General features: G+C 35.5%; 1 protein-coding gene across 3 annotated transcripts; it reads left to right on the top strand.

The window, feature by feature from the left end:
- Window positions 1-72: 72 nt before the first annotated feature.
- On the top strand, window positions 73-15,727 carry LOC106871245 (peptidyl-prolyl cis-trans isomerase-like 1). Of its 3 annotated transcripts, XM_089351912.1 has the most exons (5): window positions 73-126; window positions 7,907-8,061; window positions 10,360-10,428; window positions 13,698-13,929; window positions 15,035-15,727. In XM_089351912.1, exons 1-4 carry the CDS (start codon window positions 74-76, stop codon window positions 13,913-13,915), a joined length of 495 nt encoding a protein of 164 aa, XP_089208038.1. In that variant the 5' UTR covers window position 73; the 3' UTR covers window positions 13,916-13,929; window positions 15,035-15,727. The 3 variants fall into 3 exon arrangements, with proteins under 3 accessions (XP_089208038.1, XP_052823964.2, XP_014773084.1); XM_052968004.2 differs by having other exon boundaries at window positions 13,698-15,727; XM_014917598.3 differs by lacking the exon at window positions 73-126 and adding an exon at window positions 2,597-2,743 and having other exon boundaries at window positions 13,698-15,727.
- The last annotated feature ends 1,499 nt before the right edge of the window (window positions 15,728-17,226 follow it).

The raw sequence follows: 17,226 nt of genomic DNA, 5'->3' as shown, positions 1-17,226 counted from the left end.
ACTTATATTTGTCTCTTGATCAGCACAGTCTTGTAAGATAAGTAACAAATCTTAATTAACCTTATTTTACAGAATGGTTCTTGAACCTCTCATAAAAGGGAGAAAATACTGGCAAGTAAATTCAAGGTAAGAGATAATCTTGACCTTTACTTTCTTTGTGGTCAAAGGTTAGTACAGGCTGGAAAATTAAAAAGATCATCTAGTGAGAATGGACTAAACAGAACAGAAGAAGATGTGGGATGGAAGAGTTGCTGAAGAGGTCACAGGTGTGTGATATCTAATAAGAATTTTACAACTGAACTGTGAGCAAAGCGTTGGTATTTTAATTTTTCCTGAAAATGCCCTTTCTAAGAATTAATTCTGGAAGAAATTAGATGGAGATACTTTTCTCCAATTTCTAAATGAGAATAATTTGTTAGCACCCTATATGTTGCTGCAACCATTCAAGTGTGCCACTGATGAAACTAAGTACTGGGATTTCGATGGCAGGACCTGAGATTTTCCACAATGCTTTAAAAAAGGTATATATAAAGCATATGTCATAAAGCATAAGTCATATTCTTGTGTACTTTTCTTTCTCCAACTGTAAATATGTTTTCTTAAACCTTGCAAGAAGTGTCTCTCTAGTCATCATTCTTTCACACACACACACACACACACACACACATACTCTCTCTAGACATGTTCAGCATAGCTCAAAATGTGGTTCAATTAGAAATGTAATTAGCTGAAGCTCTAAAATTTTGTGGGGTGAAGGAGGGAAAGAAGTAGAATCATAATGTCCTCATAAACCAACAAAGTTTCTAAAACATAAATATGAAAAATTGCTAAAAAAAAAAAATAAAGATAAAGATGTTAGAGTTAGTTATTTGTGCTACAATTAGAATTCACAATTAGCTGCACACTTGCACGGAATTATGCTCAACATTTCTGTTTCAGTTTTAAAAACTACTTCAAATTTTTTTTATTTTTTAAAGACATTTAACAGAGGGATTAATTTGACAATGAATGAAAAGTTTTACAAAGGAAAAATGAGAGTAGACCGTTATGCTAGTTCATCATCCATTTTATTGTTGATTGTTGAAGCTGCAACACATTTGTTCCAAAGGAGTATAACAAAATAGAGCCTAAGATAACAAAAAAATTAAATTGACATTATAGCTTGATTCTGAAACTGAATGTTGTGCTCCACTTGTAATTTAGTTGATCAGTTTGTGTGATGCTGTACAGATGAAAGAGATATAAAAAAGAGAGAGAGGGATTAAGTAAATAAATTATAACATTCTTCTGCTGTGGTCAACAATGACTAAAAGACACATGGGTGGAGATGGGTCAAGATGTGCCTGGCTGTGGTCAATTAAGCTGATGCGTGCTTGGAAGGTTCTGCTGCAAGTCAAGCGCTAGTGGTCTGCTAAGAATGAAGGCAAAGAATTAGCTCTGGACTTATGCTGCTCATGTTTTCTTTGTGCTCTTGCAATCCTACTCTGTTTGTAGGAGGTGGTACCTCTGTTAGTGCAGTTATGCCATGGAGTGTTGCAGAAGATTCTTATTAACCAGTCTAACAGTTGAAAACAACTGGTATTGAACTTACCTAAGCCTTATACATGACTGCATTTTTTCTCTGTCCAACATGATCTGACTATGACCGACTGACCATGGTCATTTGACACTGTTCTCTCTGTGATGAACCTTTCTTCTAGCTAGCTTGTTTTTGCTGCCCTTTTATAAGCTCTGACTTGCTCAATCACCAATTGACTGATTTTCCGTCGACACTTTTGGATTCGTTAGAATTTTTTCAGTCAAAGAATTTGATGTGTAGTTGTTGATTGACTAGAGTTTTGCTGATATCATCATATCTGCAAGATGTTTTGACAAGATTCAACATATTCCAAGTCATCTACAAAATTCTTCTGAAAAATAAAAAAATAAACTGGTTTGATTTGAGGCAACAGATCACATTTTAAGTTACCGATGTGATATCAGCAAATGGCAGATTCATTAGAGCTAACTACAGAAGTGTATTAACCCCAATTCAATTTTATTTCCCATAACTTCCTCAAAAATACATTCATTTTTAGTGAAAATTTTCATGTTTTTGAAGGTGTAGATTACGATTATTTTGATAATATGAAAAAAAAAAAGTTCTTGAGAATCAAAATTGGTACTTCTGTTACAGAACTGGAGACACCCCCAACAACTTTTGTTCCTTTGTTGAAATCAGAATTCAATACAAATTTATTTGGTGGGTAGTACTTGGTTATGAAGTTTAATCAACCGTCAAGAAATATATAGTTAGCTTCTTTAGTTTCGTATTCAATGTTTCCTAAAGAAGCTGTAACCATTAAACCTTAAAGAATACATCTTCATATCGCATTTGAGTTCATTTTATTTAGTTTATAATAAATTTTAAATGACACCCTTTAAGTGCTAACTGTAGTAGATGTATTGTTTAGTTAATTAGCCAAACGTTGTTATTGTACTACTAGATCCTCAGATCCCTTATTCTAATCATGGTAATTTATCATTAAACATTTGAAAACTTTTCTGTCACTATATCTCTCTCTCTATATATTTTTAATGTATTCTTGAGATAAAAAAATATTCGGAAAGGATAAATACGAAACGTATATTTTTGAATAATAGTTCATCTGTCGGTTGGCGGTATAAACAAGTTATTCAACATGTCATCTTACGGTCTACCGTCAAGCTCCTGGCAGCCTTCATTTGTTACATTTGAAACGACGTGAGCCATATTTATTTTCTCGCATTATTAGTGTCAAATTGTAGGATAGCTGAAAATGTGGTAATTTTTCAGATTAACACCCGCACAATTACCTAACCCTAACACTAACCCTAACCCTGACCCTAAAACCCTAACCCTAACCCTGACCCTAAAACCCTAACCCTAACACCCTAGTGAAGATCGTGCAAGTGTTAATCTGAAAAATTACCGAAAATATTTTACCTTTCAGTTGTCACACGAAAGAGAACTCACCTCTGATGAGTATCTCGTAAGATTTACCGATTTGGTAAAATATATTCTCTACTCGTTTAGATAATTTGTTAGTTTTTTTTTTTCAAAGTTAAAAACTAATTTATTTTTCTTAAAAAATACTAATATTTTGGTGTCGGTGGAGGTAAAAAATACGCACACCGCTCGTCTTAGGGCGTAACCCTATCCTGATCCTAAAGACCAGGTGTGCGTATTCTTTATCTTCGCTTTTCGCGTCTATACAAATAGGTAGCAGAATCGTTGGCACGCCGGGTAAAGTGCTTAGCAGCATTTCGTCCGTCGTCACGTTCTGAGTTCAAATTCCGTCGAGGTCGACTTTTCCTTTCACCTTTTCGGGGTCGATAAAATAAGTACCAGGTAGGCCCCGAAACAGCGCGCATTCTCTCTTGATGACTCTATACACTTGCTGGCTTTTGATATGTGGAGTTCTCGACTGGTAGCACTTGCATGTGCGAGTTATTTGCAAGACATCTGGATCGATGTAATCGATCTCTCACCTCTCCGAAATTGCTGGCTTTATGCCAAAACTTTTAAATCGTTATATCTAAAGTAAAACGACTAAAACAATTTTTTCTTAACTCTTAATAATCAACATAAGCATGACTTTTTCGGGTAATTTTTCAGATTAACACCTGCACGATCTTCACCAGGGTTTTAGGGTTAGGGTTTTAGGGTTACGGTTAGGGTTAGGGATTTAGGGTTTGGATTAGGGAATTCCGTCCCTAACCCTAACCCTAAAACTAACCCTGACCCTAAAACCCTAACCCCCTAGTGAAGATCGTGCGGGTGTTAATCAGAAAAATTACCATAAAACTTATTCAAGTCGCTCTGATAATAAAATAAAAACAAAAATAATACAACGTAAATATGAGATTTATAAAGAAACAGTAATACTGTGATTTTTTTTAGCTGGGTCCATATGACTCCTGGGGGTCCATACAAGATTTTTGGGTGTCTATGCTGGCAAAATGATAAATTGTTGGCCCATGAAAAAATTTTGCTTTAGATGTATTTATTGCAGGAAATAATTAAGTTTCTTTCTCGAATGTTATACATAGCTCAACTTACACAAGTGAATGTGTGATTAACAAAATAGGAATTTCGAAAGAAGTATCTATAAAATTCGTTTTTAAACAGCAATGGCAACGGAGTCCAACAGAATAGAATAGTAATCAAAGGGATCCATAGATAAAAAATGCTTGAGGACCGCTGATTTTAAACATCTTCACTATTTTTTATATGCCGTAAATCCTCGAGTATAATACGCACCCCTTCTCTAACTTGAGTTAAGGAGATCTATATAACATCCTTGGTTTGTAAACATATATACGGTAACATCCTTTATTATTATTGTATATATAACATAATGCAAATGTGTAGCTTTTTTGTGCACTTTGTTTGCAGAAAATAAAGAAATAACAGTAATAACATCAGTGAAAAATAAATATTAAGTAAATTGCCTTTACATATTTATCACTATTAGTTACAAAAGCAAAAGCAAAAACATTTATTCAAATCCTTCAAATTCACATCACTTTCATCATCAAATAACTGCTCCATTTGTTCCTCTGTAATCAAACACTTCCACGTATGCATAATACAATAATGGCGATGTTCTTAACTGTCATATGAGAATGTAAATATGTTTGCAAATTGTTTTTGTTACATGTTATTCTGTGTTCTGAATACTTTTATTTTAATAAATGTTGCTTACTGCAAGTTATGGATGATTCTTTTATGACTTCATTGCTTTCAGGCTTAGCTTAAGGTATTTTCGCGCCCGACATCACAAAATGCATCTGAATAAACATTGCCGGACAGCAAATATAGACTCAGACATTGCTTAGAAAATATTTTTCATTTTTAACCTCATATATAGTATGCAATAGGGATTTTGACCTTTAAATTTTGGGGAAAAAATGCGGATTATACTCGAGGATTTACGGTATATATTTTTACTGCTTGATCTGGTGGAAGTTGTACCCATATCTGTAAGCAGTATATAAGAAACTATGATAACTGCTTGTCTGTTATTTGAAGGATTTTAAAAACGTTTTAAGAGAAAAGGCACTTCTTATGATCCTTTGCAGAGCTTCAGAGGCTGGTGAAAAGGAAGGAAAAAGTTATGCTCAAACGAGAAAGCCCTAATGTTTGTAATGGAATGTTGTCTGCTGAAGAAACATAAAGTACCAGGTGGTGTTATGCTGAGCAGTAGGCCCTGGTCAGATTTGAAGTCAGAACCCAAAGAAGAATGAAGGGCAAAGTTGGTGCTGTTTGAGCTCAAAGTATAGAGAGTCAGAACTGTGAGGCATTCTGCCTGATGCTCTAACAGCTCTGCTGATTCAATGCTGTTTTATATAGTATGAGGTATCCAGTTAATCTTGCAGGATAATTTCATCTGACGATACCAATATTGAGATGTTTAAAAGCTCTACATGTTTGTATAATGTGTACAGGTTTGTTTCAGGTTTGAAGAATCTTGGTTTGCATTGTCTACAAGTTATGCACAATTGTGCACTCCTGTCAGTAACAATAGTAAATGGTGCCATTGTACATATTTCCTGAATCTGGCTATAACCAGATGATCTTATGAATAAAGATAATTTGTTGATGTGATTCAATACCACAGCTGTACAAGAGAGTTCAACGATTGAAACATGATTTGCTCTGCAATATTTTACAATGAAATTCAGATGAAGATCAGATTACTTATTCATTCTTAATCCCAGTTTTAATTTTTTTTGTTTGAGAAAAGAAGTGCTACTACTTGTTGACGTGCCTTTACTATTTCATCCTTTTAAAAGGTAGTGAGCTAGCAAAATTGTTAGCATGCTGGATAGTTTCTTATATACTGCTTACAGATATGGGTACAACTTCCACCAGATCAAGCAGTAAAAATATATACCGTAAATCCTCGAGTATAATCCGCATTTTTCCCCAAAATTTAAAGGTCAAAATCCCTATTGCATACTATATACGAGGTTAAAAATGAAAAATATTTTCTAAGCAAAGTCCAAGTCTCTATTTGTTGTCCGGCAATGTTTATTCAGACGCATTTTGTGATGTCAGGCGCGAAAATACCTGACGCTAAGCCTGAAAGCAATGAAGTCATAAAAGAATCGTCCATTACTTGCTTAGTGGTATTTTGTCCATCTTTATGTTCTGAGTTCAAATTCTGCTGAAGTCAACTTTACCTTTCAATCTTCCAGGATTGATAAAATAAATATCAGTTGAACACTGGGGACGATATAAACGACTTACCACTTCCCCAAAGTTGCTTGCTTTGTGCCAATAATTGAAACCAATATTTCGTCCTTTTGGTGTCCATAATAAAAAAAAAAATGTACCAATGTTGAACAAAATTGCAAGAACGTACCAGATGCCTTGCAGTATTCATCTCAGCTCTTTGTGTTCTGAGTTCAAATTCCACTATGGCTTATTTGAATGATATTTAATCTGTCACCCCATTTAACACCATTACTTGTGAGGTTGGTAGATGTGGTGATTTGCTGTACTTGATAAGACATGTTAAGCTAAGTAAAATCACAGTCTTCCACACATACAGCCTTGTCCTTTCAGGTGGCCTGTGCCAGTGGTACGTAAATGCACCTTTACCAGTACAAAGCACACAGCACACTCTATTAAGTGGTTGGTGTTAGGAAGGGCATCCAGCTGTAGAAAGCATGCCACAATAGAAATTGGAGTCTAGATAGCTCACTGCTAGCCAGTGTCAAATCGTTTAACCCATGCCAGCATAGAGAACAGACGTTAAACTTGGATGATGATGATTGGGCACCTTGGGTACTTTAGCAGAGTCTATTCTATTGCAAGGATTCAGATCAGATTCCTGGTTTGTGAATGCTTCCTCCCTCCCAAGGGTCTCAGATGTTCTGAAAAGGGTCACATGCAATGCTTTTACCCTCCTGGTGCAAAAAAAAAAAAAGGCCTATTGAAATTGTTGTTACTAGTGAAACTGAAATGTTGAAGGTGAATGTTTGGTTGGATACATGAGAATGAAAAGAAGTCCCATGTTAAAGTAATTTGCAAAGAGTTGCTTGTGTAGAATGTTTGGTATAAAACTAGAAACTGAGGCAGGTGTGACAAGAGTGAGCAAGGTATGAAGATCATTTCTGCTGTTTAGTCCTAGCTATGCATCATAAAGCAAATATGATCAAAGGTATTTTAGCCCACAACCATTCCATCTTTTTGTGTATCTATGACTACATTAGCTTATGTGTTTTCCCTTTTAAGACAATAATAGGTTGGGTAACTGCATGACTCCCTCATTGTTGATTTGGCTATGCTTTACCTTCTGCCTAAAAATGCACCAGTAAATGTAAATGAACAAACATTGCTGTCTTTGTAGCAGGTAGGTCTGGCAACTTTAACCCATAAAGCGCTGGGATATGCACTTACACAGCATGGACTGCTGAGCACTTTTATGAAAATGAGACTACCATGCACTCATGAAAAATAAAAAATAGTCAAAATATCTTCTTAGTATATAATGGTGGCAAGTTTTACATCATCTGAAAAGTCATTAGTGACATTAGACCCCAACAAACGCCCATAAATTATGTTAAACCGTAAAGGGTTTGATATAAAAGACAATCTGAGTAATGTGACTGAAGAAATGAGTGACTATTCTACAGTTTGTATCAAAGAAATGCAGTGACAGAGATGACTAATTTTCCAAGTCATCAAGTAGGAGAACTTTATAGAGCAAATATTTTTGTTCAACATTTGAATATATTAATCTAGCTTTGTATTTATTTATTCAATTTGTATATCTTTAAAAACCATCCTTAGGTCATTAACAAATGAAAAAGAATTGATTTTTATCTCATTCAACTTTATGGCATTTCATATATTTTTTTCTTTTTGATTTTAAAGAATGGGCAGTATCACATTTGAGCTATACTGGAAACAAGCTCCAAAAACATGTCGTAATTTTGCAGAACTTTCTAGACGAGGTTACTATAATGGTACAAAATTTCACCGAGTCATAAAAGATTTTATGATTCAAGGAGGTGACCCTACTGGAACAGGTGAGAGTATTTCTTTTGCCCTCAACATTTTGTATTTTTCTATGTTACCTACTATTTTTTAAAAAATTAAGATTGGTAATTATTTTTATATTAAATTAGCTTTATTAATTCAATGGTTACATTAGACCAGTGGTTAACAACCTGGGGTCTGCAGACCCTTGATGGTCCACAAAGGTAGTACTAGGGGTCTGTGAGCTAAATTCAAAATTTCATTTTATTTATATATATATATATATATATATATATATATACACACATACACGCATAAGGATAGGCATATTAAAAGAGATCTGTGGGAAAACTCATTTAGATAAAAGGGTTGGGAACCACTGCATTTGACTAATGATTTCTAATATATGCCTTTCATCAGCATTATATTAATAGTTTCTTAATGAAGGCAATAATTTTCTTAGAATTCATTCATTTTACATTTGCTTTTCCATGGGTTGGATAAAGACTTATTGAGGCAGTGTTTTATGGCTGGATGCTCTTCCTGTTGCCAACTAAGAACATTCTTTTCTCTCCACCAGTCATTATGCACAGTGACAGGCTGCACTGTGCATTACATGCATGACATCACCTTTTGCTCAAACAGAGTCATGTGAAGATACATGAAATAAAAGTATTCTTGTGCACACTTTGCTTTTAAGGTTTACGTTAATTGTACAGAAAAATTTGTTTTTTCTAAATGCTATTTATTTAATCAATTTTATAAAATTGATGGCTGTTTTGCAATGCAGAGTGGTTTTTCAGAAGTCTTAGAAATTGGGTTAGTAAACACATCCTGGCCACAAGTGTTACTGAAACCATGCTTGACTCCTAAATCTACAATTTTTTTTTCATTCTCTCTCTCTTTATTTTCTCGCATTCCTTTCTGTTGAAGAGCATAGGCTTGAAATGTAAAAGACTTTTTCATTTTCCTGAGCATCAAACTAATACACCTGCTTGTTGTTTATACACCTGTCTTCGTTTTTATGTTTTTCTATAAATTTCAACTATAAATGTTGTGTGGTTAAGAAGTTTGCTTTCCAAACATATAGTCTCAGGTTCAATCTCACTACACAGCATCTTGAGCAAGTGTCTTCAATAGCCCCTGGTTGACCAAAGCCTTGTGAGTGGATTTCATGGACAGAAACTGAAATAATCATCATCATCATCGTCGTCGTTTAACGTCCACCTTCCATGCTGGCATGGGTTGGACGATTTGACTGAGGACTGGTGGACCAGGTGGCTACACCAGGCTCCAATCTGATTTGGCAGAGTTTCTACAGCTGGATGCCCTTCCTAATGCCAACAACTCCGAGAATGTAGTGGGTGCTTTTACGTGCCACCGGCACGAAGGCCAGTCAGGTGGTACTGGCAACAGCCACGCTCGAAATGGTGTATTTTACGTGCCACCTGCACAGGAGCCAGTCCATTGGCACTGGCAACGATCTCGCTCGATGAAAATACATACATGCTAATTATAAAGAAATGCCATGTAAACTGTCATTCATTTGTAATCTTATGTGAAAACCTGCTTAGCCACTGTACTGTTTGTGTTCAAAAGACTTGGGGAAAATACTACTTTGCTTTGTCATTCATTTGTAATCTTATGTGAAAACCAGCTTGGCCACTGTACTTGTTTGTGTTCAAAAGACTTGGGGAAAATACTACCTCGCTTTGAAACAGATGTGGGCTGGTGACAGGAAGAGAATTTGGTCACAAATTCTGCCTCAACAAATTTTGTTTGGCTCATATAAGCATGAAAAGCAGATGTTGATGATGTTCTTTAGAATGCCATATGAATTGTGTTGTGTCCTTGTTGGCTAAATTTTACTTGCCTGTAGGTTTAGGTGGCACTCAGCTGTTGTGTAGTACATTTTTAGGAAGTACATCATTGGAGGGAAAGTAATTCATTTGGAAAAACAGAACCAGCCTCTTGCATCATTAACCCTTTCGCATTTAAACTGGCCGCATCTGGCTCAAAATATTTTATCTGTTTTATGTTCAAACTGGCCAGATCTAGCTTCTCACACCTACCTGACAGTGTCATTCAAATCATAAACAATCACATCTTCAAAATCTCAATGCAACGAGTTAACGCATGATTAATAATTCAAAACGATGTGAATGAATGATTATTAAATTGGACAGTAATCTCAAAGCTAAAGGGTTAACTTGTTTTAAGGAAATAAATATTAACTGTGTAATGTTAAAAGATATGATTGCTGAGTTGTTCTTTAGCTTTAATTATAATAATGACTTATTTATCAGTTTCATATTTTTCACCTCTTAATTGATATTTTTTGACGAAAGGTCGAGGTGGAGCATCAATTTATGGCAAACATTTTGAGGATGAATTTTCAGATGACTTGAAACATACAGGTAAATACAATCTTTTTTTTTTTTTTTTTTTTTTTGATGCTAGTTTGAGTTTAAAGAATACTTATTATTTGGGCATTATTTTACAGTCAGATGAGCTTCTTGTTGCTAACCCTTGCTTGATTTTCAAGTAGGAGGTTGCACTAGGTTCCAGTCTGGTTTGGAATGGTTTCTATGGCTGGGTGTCCTTCCTAACACCAACCACTCCAAGAGTGTGATGGGTGCTTTTTATGTACCAAATATATGACACCAGCATCAGTCACGGCTACGATTTCACTTGGCTTGACAGGTTTTCTCAAGCACAGCATGTCACCAAAGGTCTTGGTTACTTATCACTGCCTCCTTGAGGCTCAATGTTCAAAGGGTGCTTTCTACATGCCACCAATACAGGTGCTAGTTATGTGACACTGGCGGGATTTTTTTATTCCATTCATCTTCAAACCTCCAGAGTGGTTTGTTAGCAAGCAATGTCACCAATTTCCACTAAAACAGTTTCCATATACAGATGCAGGATATGCACATTCACACAAACACATGCATGCACATACACACACACTCATGTAGATACGTGCACTTGATGGGCTTCCATACAGTTTCTCCTTTTTGATTCCATGCACGAGGTACTGGTCAATCTAAGGCTACTGTAGAAGACACTTGCTCAAAGTGCCATGCCGTAAGATAGAACTCGAAACCTCACAGTTACAAAGCAAATTCGTTACCTACACTGGTATACCTGCATCTGTGTGAAATATATCAAAATTCTTCAATGATTTAAACTTTATTTGCTTTTTATTTACTCCTCCTTTATTAGTTAATATGTATTATTATTATTAGTTAATATGTATTATTATTATTATTAATATGTATTATTATTATTATTAATATGTATTATTATTATTATGTATTATTTATAGGATGCTTTAAGGTAGGGATAGTTGATCAATGATTAAGTGAGGACTGTTTGTCTGAAACAGTGGTTCTTAACCATTTTTTTTTTAGCTCTCCACCCCATCCTAAGGTAGTTGTAATGCCTAGCACCCATCTAAGTGGTGAGTGAGGTATCACGGCTAAACTAACTTAGCATGGATGATAATTTATAAATTTTTACTCCAAAAATGGATTGCATGAGCTTTTAACAGTGAAATGATAAAAAAAAATTGATAAAGGCAAAGTTGTAAATTTACGTTATACATTGCCAGTTAATGACTTCTTTGTGCCTGATGAGATCTCATTTTATTTTAATAACCATTACTAGTTTTATCATGTATAATATTACTGCGATAGGTAAAATTTAGTATGTTAATTTCTAATAAGTGAGAATTTGTTAGACGGCCTCCAGGAAAGCGAAACGATCCATGTTCCACAACAAAAAACAGTGAAGTTTGCGGTTAAGAGTCTGATGCTTTGGGGATACATAAAAAGTGATGGTTCAAAAAAGTTGGTTAAAATTTATGGTTACTTGAATAGTGTCAAATACATCCAGTTGCTAAAGGACAATTTGATACCAGACTTGGATGAAGGTGAGATTTTCCAGCATGAGGGAGCTCCATATTACAGATTGCATGCAACACAACAGTCTGGCTAATGAAGGTGTTACCGTATTGAAAGATTGGTCGGCTTAGAGCCCCGACTTAAATATCATTGAGCAAATGTGGACAGAACTAAGGAGGAGAGTTCGTCAGAAGAATCCACGCAATCTTGAAGAGTTGTGAAGATGGTATAGAATTTGTATGCATCTCTTTCTAGGCACACTGTAACAATTATTCAAGCTAAGGGAAGCCACAATAACTGTTAACAATGTACAGTAACTTCTTGAAATGAACATTATGTTATAGATTTGCATTATAAATATTTTTCTGTTTTAAAACACTGTATCTTGATTGGTTTATGTGAGGTGGCCAAGAACTTTTGCATGGCCATTTTTGATAGTCGTCTCATATCTTCCCCTCTCATTTACAACCCCTACTACAAAATATAATGATTAGGTATGGAAATGACTCCAACAGGGCCAATGTTTCATCTGTCAAAAAATGCAATGCAAAACATCCACTTACTCGTTGGCAATTAGTAGAAATTGTAAGGCGCCGAGCTGGCAGAAACTTTAGTACGTGGGGTGAAATGCTTAGCGGTATTTCTTCTGTATTTATGTTCTGAGTTCAAATTTTGCCCAGGTCGACTTTGCCTTTCATCCTTTTGGGGTTGATAAATTAAGTACCAGTTGTGTACTGGAGTCAATCGAATCGACTGCCCCCCACCATTTCAGGCCTTTGTGCCCTAAGAAGGAAAGAATTAGTACAATAGTTCAAAGTGGCCGAAGACTTTTGCATGGTATTGTATAATGGTGAATATTTATGTTTTTACATTTAGCACTGAAGACTGTGTCTTTGGGTTCACTTGCACTAGCCACATTTCTTAAACCAATTTACTTCAGACTTTCTTAGTTAATCATTGTAGAGTAAAAGCAGAATGTATTGCAGTATGGAGATACTGTTGGAAGTGAGAAATGTTGGTTGGTTCAACGAATCTCATTTGCAACTTTGTTATGAATAACCTTAAAAAAAAAAAATTCAGGTAACACTTGCATGTGCTTATGACTTGATAGCATATACCATGCTTATGCTAATTGTTTGAGGTGCCTGTGTAATCACAAGCAGACTCAGACACCCTTTGGGGCCTTCCTGTTTTTGACTTAATGTAACCTTCACAATGGGAGGAGAGTAATGTACCTCAACACTCATGCCTCTTTTTTTTATCAATGTTGAAAGGATGAAAAGCAATGTGAGCCGTGGCAGTTTTTAAACTCAGAGTGCAAAAAATTGGAACAAATATCACAATGTATTTTATCTGACACTAGTCTCTTTAATATATATAAAACCGCATTGTATTTCTAGTGTTAACTTGATGGTAAAAATGACACTATGAGTTAATAAAACATTTGTGGAGTTATATATTGGGTTGGTGCATAATTAACGATCGTTTTATAATTTAATAATCAATTAAAAAAAAACGATTGCTAATTATGCACCATTTCAATAGAACTCCTTTTTGTAGTCCTGAACTCTTCCTTTCATGTAATAATAAGACTAGAATGTCTTAAGCTGTGATATAGTGAAGTGATATGATATAGACCAGGTACTGGTGATTGCATACAGAGTAGAAACAAACTATGTCTCCTATCACTAGAGGAACATCTTACTAGCTCACTTAGCTGCAACCCACATATATATATGCAAAATATCTGCTATGATTGTAGTATTGGATTTTACTTTCAGGTGCTGGTATTTTATCTATGGCCAACAGTGGACCTAATTCTAATGGAAGCCAGTTTTTCATAACCCTAGCTCCAACACAGTGGCTGGATGGCAAGCACACTATCTTTGGTCGTGTCAGCACTGGAATTTCTGTTGTTCAAAGCATTGGACTTGTAGAGACAGATAGCAATGATCGACTAGTTGATGAAGTGCAAGTTCTAAGTGCAACCCCTTCATAATGCTGGACTTCCATGTGTGTGTGTATATCTCTACATATGTATATATATAGATATATATAAATTCTCAAATGCAGGATAATGCTAATAATATAGCCTGAACAGAATAAGCTACCCCTATTTTACAGAAAAAAGTGTGGGTGGCCAGGCCGCCCACACTTTTTTCTGTAAAATAGGGGTAGCTTATTCTGTTCAGGCTATATTATTAGCATTATCCTGCATTTGAGAATTTAAAATCACTTCTTTAACTTTCTAAGACATCTCAACGCTTCTAAAAGCAAACTTCGTTTGTTTGTTTACGTTTATTGTAATTTGAATTTATAGATATATATGCTTTTTTTTGGTGTTTTGGTTTTTCTTTTTGATGGCATTTGAAATAGATAAAACTATAAATAATAGTATGCAGAATTTTGGGTTAAAAAACTCCTTGGGGAAAAATTGAAGGCTCGTCTATATGTTAATATTTATAACATTATCTGCTTTGAGTTCTAGCGCTTTAAAAAAAAGAAAGATGATTTATTTCATATCTCTTGAAGTTTTCTGAATTCTTGCAACATAAACTACACACACTGTTGGATTGGATTGTTTCCATGACATGCCTTTCAGTGCCTTATGGAGTTGGATGCTGGTGATGGTCTATTAACACCAGAGTTCTAGCAAGTTACATTCCAGTATAGCCTCTTCTTTATTTCTAAGAAAGAAATCACTGCATGTCACCATCAATTTCCATGCTCTTTCATACTTCCATTTAGTAACTTTGATTTACTGTAGAATAGACAAGAAACATCCCGATAAGCTGGAACTGAAATCTTGTTGCAGTTTCCAACAACAATCATTTTCATTTGTACATTATTTACATTTGACGGATATTTGTTCTCATCTTGTTTGTTGATACGTTTTGGCTGATATACCTGCCAACCTTCATCAGGTATCTTGGGGAAATTTTGAACCTGGGTTCTCATTCTACAAAAGAAACGGCATTTTAAAATTTTAATCCCCACCCCCAATTCTTCAATTTTCACTTTTTACAGAATTTCTTTTTGCAAAATACGTAGAAAAATATGGAGATCTCCATATTTTTCTACATACTTTAAAATGGCATTTTTTTTTTTTTTTTTGCAGAATTAGAATCTCGTTACTCGAAAATGGGGGTTTCTGTAAAAAACAAAACAAAGGGGGTGTGGTCCACATTCTTTATGTCCGCCGTAGCAGGTATTGTTATATTTTGGGATGGTAATTTTTTTCCTTTTTTTTTTTTACCAAATAAACACGCATACTATATACTCATTCTCCATTTCAGCTTTATTGTTATTCTTATTTTAGTATCCTTTGTCTGCAATATTTCATCACACATCATGTGATCTCTTCAGTGACCCATCCATCCCACATATCTATTGTCATGTTTAGTCTATTCCGTCTTTCTATGTGTATCTTTATCCGCGCATGCGTTTGCGTCTGTGTGTTTTGTGTGCGTGTTGGAGCTTGCTTAATATGCTGTTTGCATCCGTGAACTTTTTTTAGTTTTGTTGTTTCTTTATGAAAGAAAAATAAATGGCAAAAAAAAAAAAAAATAGCCATCCCGAAATATAACTATATTAATTTAACTGTAGAGAAAAAGGTTAAAAAAATGAATCTTCAAAATAAGAGGGAAATGTCATGAGTTACATACCCTGGCCTTTGCTTGTCTCTTTAACAGTTGAAGTAGATGAAGGGGAGAAACTTCTGACATTTTCATCTTTTTACTTTCTCTTTCCTAAAAGTGGTGGTTTGTAATTTGTTGGAGAGTTAATAAAATATCTTGCTGTATTTGTTCAAGCTCTTTATATTCTGAGTTTTAATCCTACAGAATTCATCTTTCACTTTCATTCTTCTAAGAACAAGTGAGAAAAGTATCAGTTAAGTATTGGAGTTCGATTTTCCTGAGTGTCGATCTGTATCAGTATGTAATGTGTTCACATTAAGCTTTTGCTCAGCTGGGAGATCCTAGTTGAAATGTTACACTGTTTGAAGTATGCTTACATCACGTTAATAATAACCATCTGTAATAAGCTGGCAGAATCCTCAGCAGGCTGGGCGAAATGTTTAATGGCATTTCGTCTGTCTTTACGTTCTGAGATCAAATCCGCTGGGGGTCGACTTTGCCTTTTACAGTTTTGGGGTCTATAAAATAGGTACCAGTTGAATAGTGGACTCATTGTAATCGATTTGCGACCTCCCACGAAATTGCTGGCCTTGTGCCGAAATTTGATATTAATATTATCCATATATTACCCTATAGTATTGCCAACACAATGGACACACACACACACACACTATCATTCGTTCACACATACGCTCTTCAGCAGAGCCTATTAAAAGGAGTAATGTGAAAGGAAAAAAAATGCCTTTCCCTTTTGAGAAATGCTTAAATAGTTCGTTTTTAACTGTAGAAATCAAAGCAGATAAACCTATAAATAATAGTATGTATATGAGAAGACCCGGCAAGCCAAGTAAGATCGTTGCCAGTGCCCCTGGACTGGTTCTTGTGCGGGTGGCACATGAGATGCACCATTTTGAGCGTGGCCGTTGCCAGTACCGCCTGACTGGCTCCTGTAGGATTTTCGAGCGAGATCGTTGCCAGTGCCCCTGGACTGGCTTGTGCGGGTGGCACATAAAAGACACCATTTCGAGCGTGGCCGTTTTCGTGCGGGTGACACGTAAAAGCACCCACTACACTCTCTGAGTGGTTGGCGTTAGGAAGGGCATCCAGCTGTAGAAACTCTGCCAAATCAGACTGGAGCCTGGTGTTGCCATCCGGTTTCACCAGTCCTCAGTCAAATCGTCCAACCCATGCTAGCATGGAAAGCGGACGTTAAACGATGATGATGATATTGGGTTAAAAGTCAAAAGCAGCCTTCACCTTTTTCTCTCCAAAAGGGTTTTGCAACTCAATATTTACATGCTATTATCAATAGTTTTATCTGCTCTGAATATTACGGCTAAAAACGAATTCACGATCACTTGAAGTTTCTAAATTCTTATGATGTAAGTTTTTTATTATATTTTACTGTAACTGATGAACAATTGCATTGTTAAATTTGTCTATTTTATGTTATACCAAGTGAATAATACATTAGTTTTATTTATTTTATGTCGTATTATGTGAATAATAGTGACATTGGTGACAAGTTTCAAATGTGCCAATCACTGGCTTGCTTCACCACTGTTACTCAGAGGGCTTCAGTCCAAAAGCACTAGCTTTTTGCCAATGCTTACATCCTTCAGTGCTAAAGTTTATTATGGAGTATGCTCAAAGACTTTAGTCATCACTGCAT

The sequence above is a fragment of the Octopus bimaculoides genome, chromosome 5 (assembly GCF_046866305.1).
Source record: "Octopus bimaculoides isolate indiv1 chromosome 5, ASM4686630v1, whole genome shotgun sequence".
NCBI lineage: Eukaryota > Metazoa > Mollusca > Cephalopoda > Octopoda > Octopodidae > Octopus > Octopus bimaculoides.
This window is presented reverse-complemented; position numbering and strand designations above follow the sequence as displayed.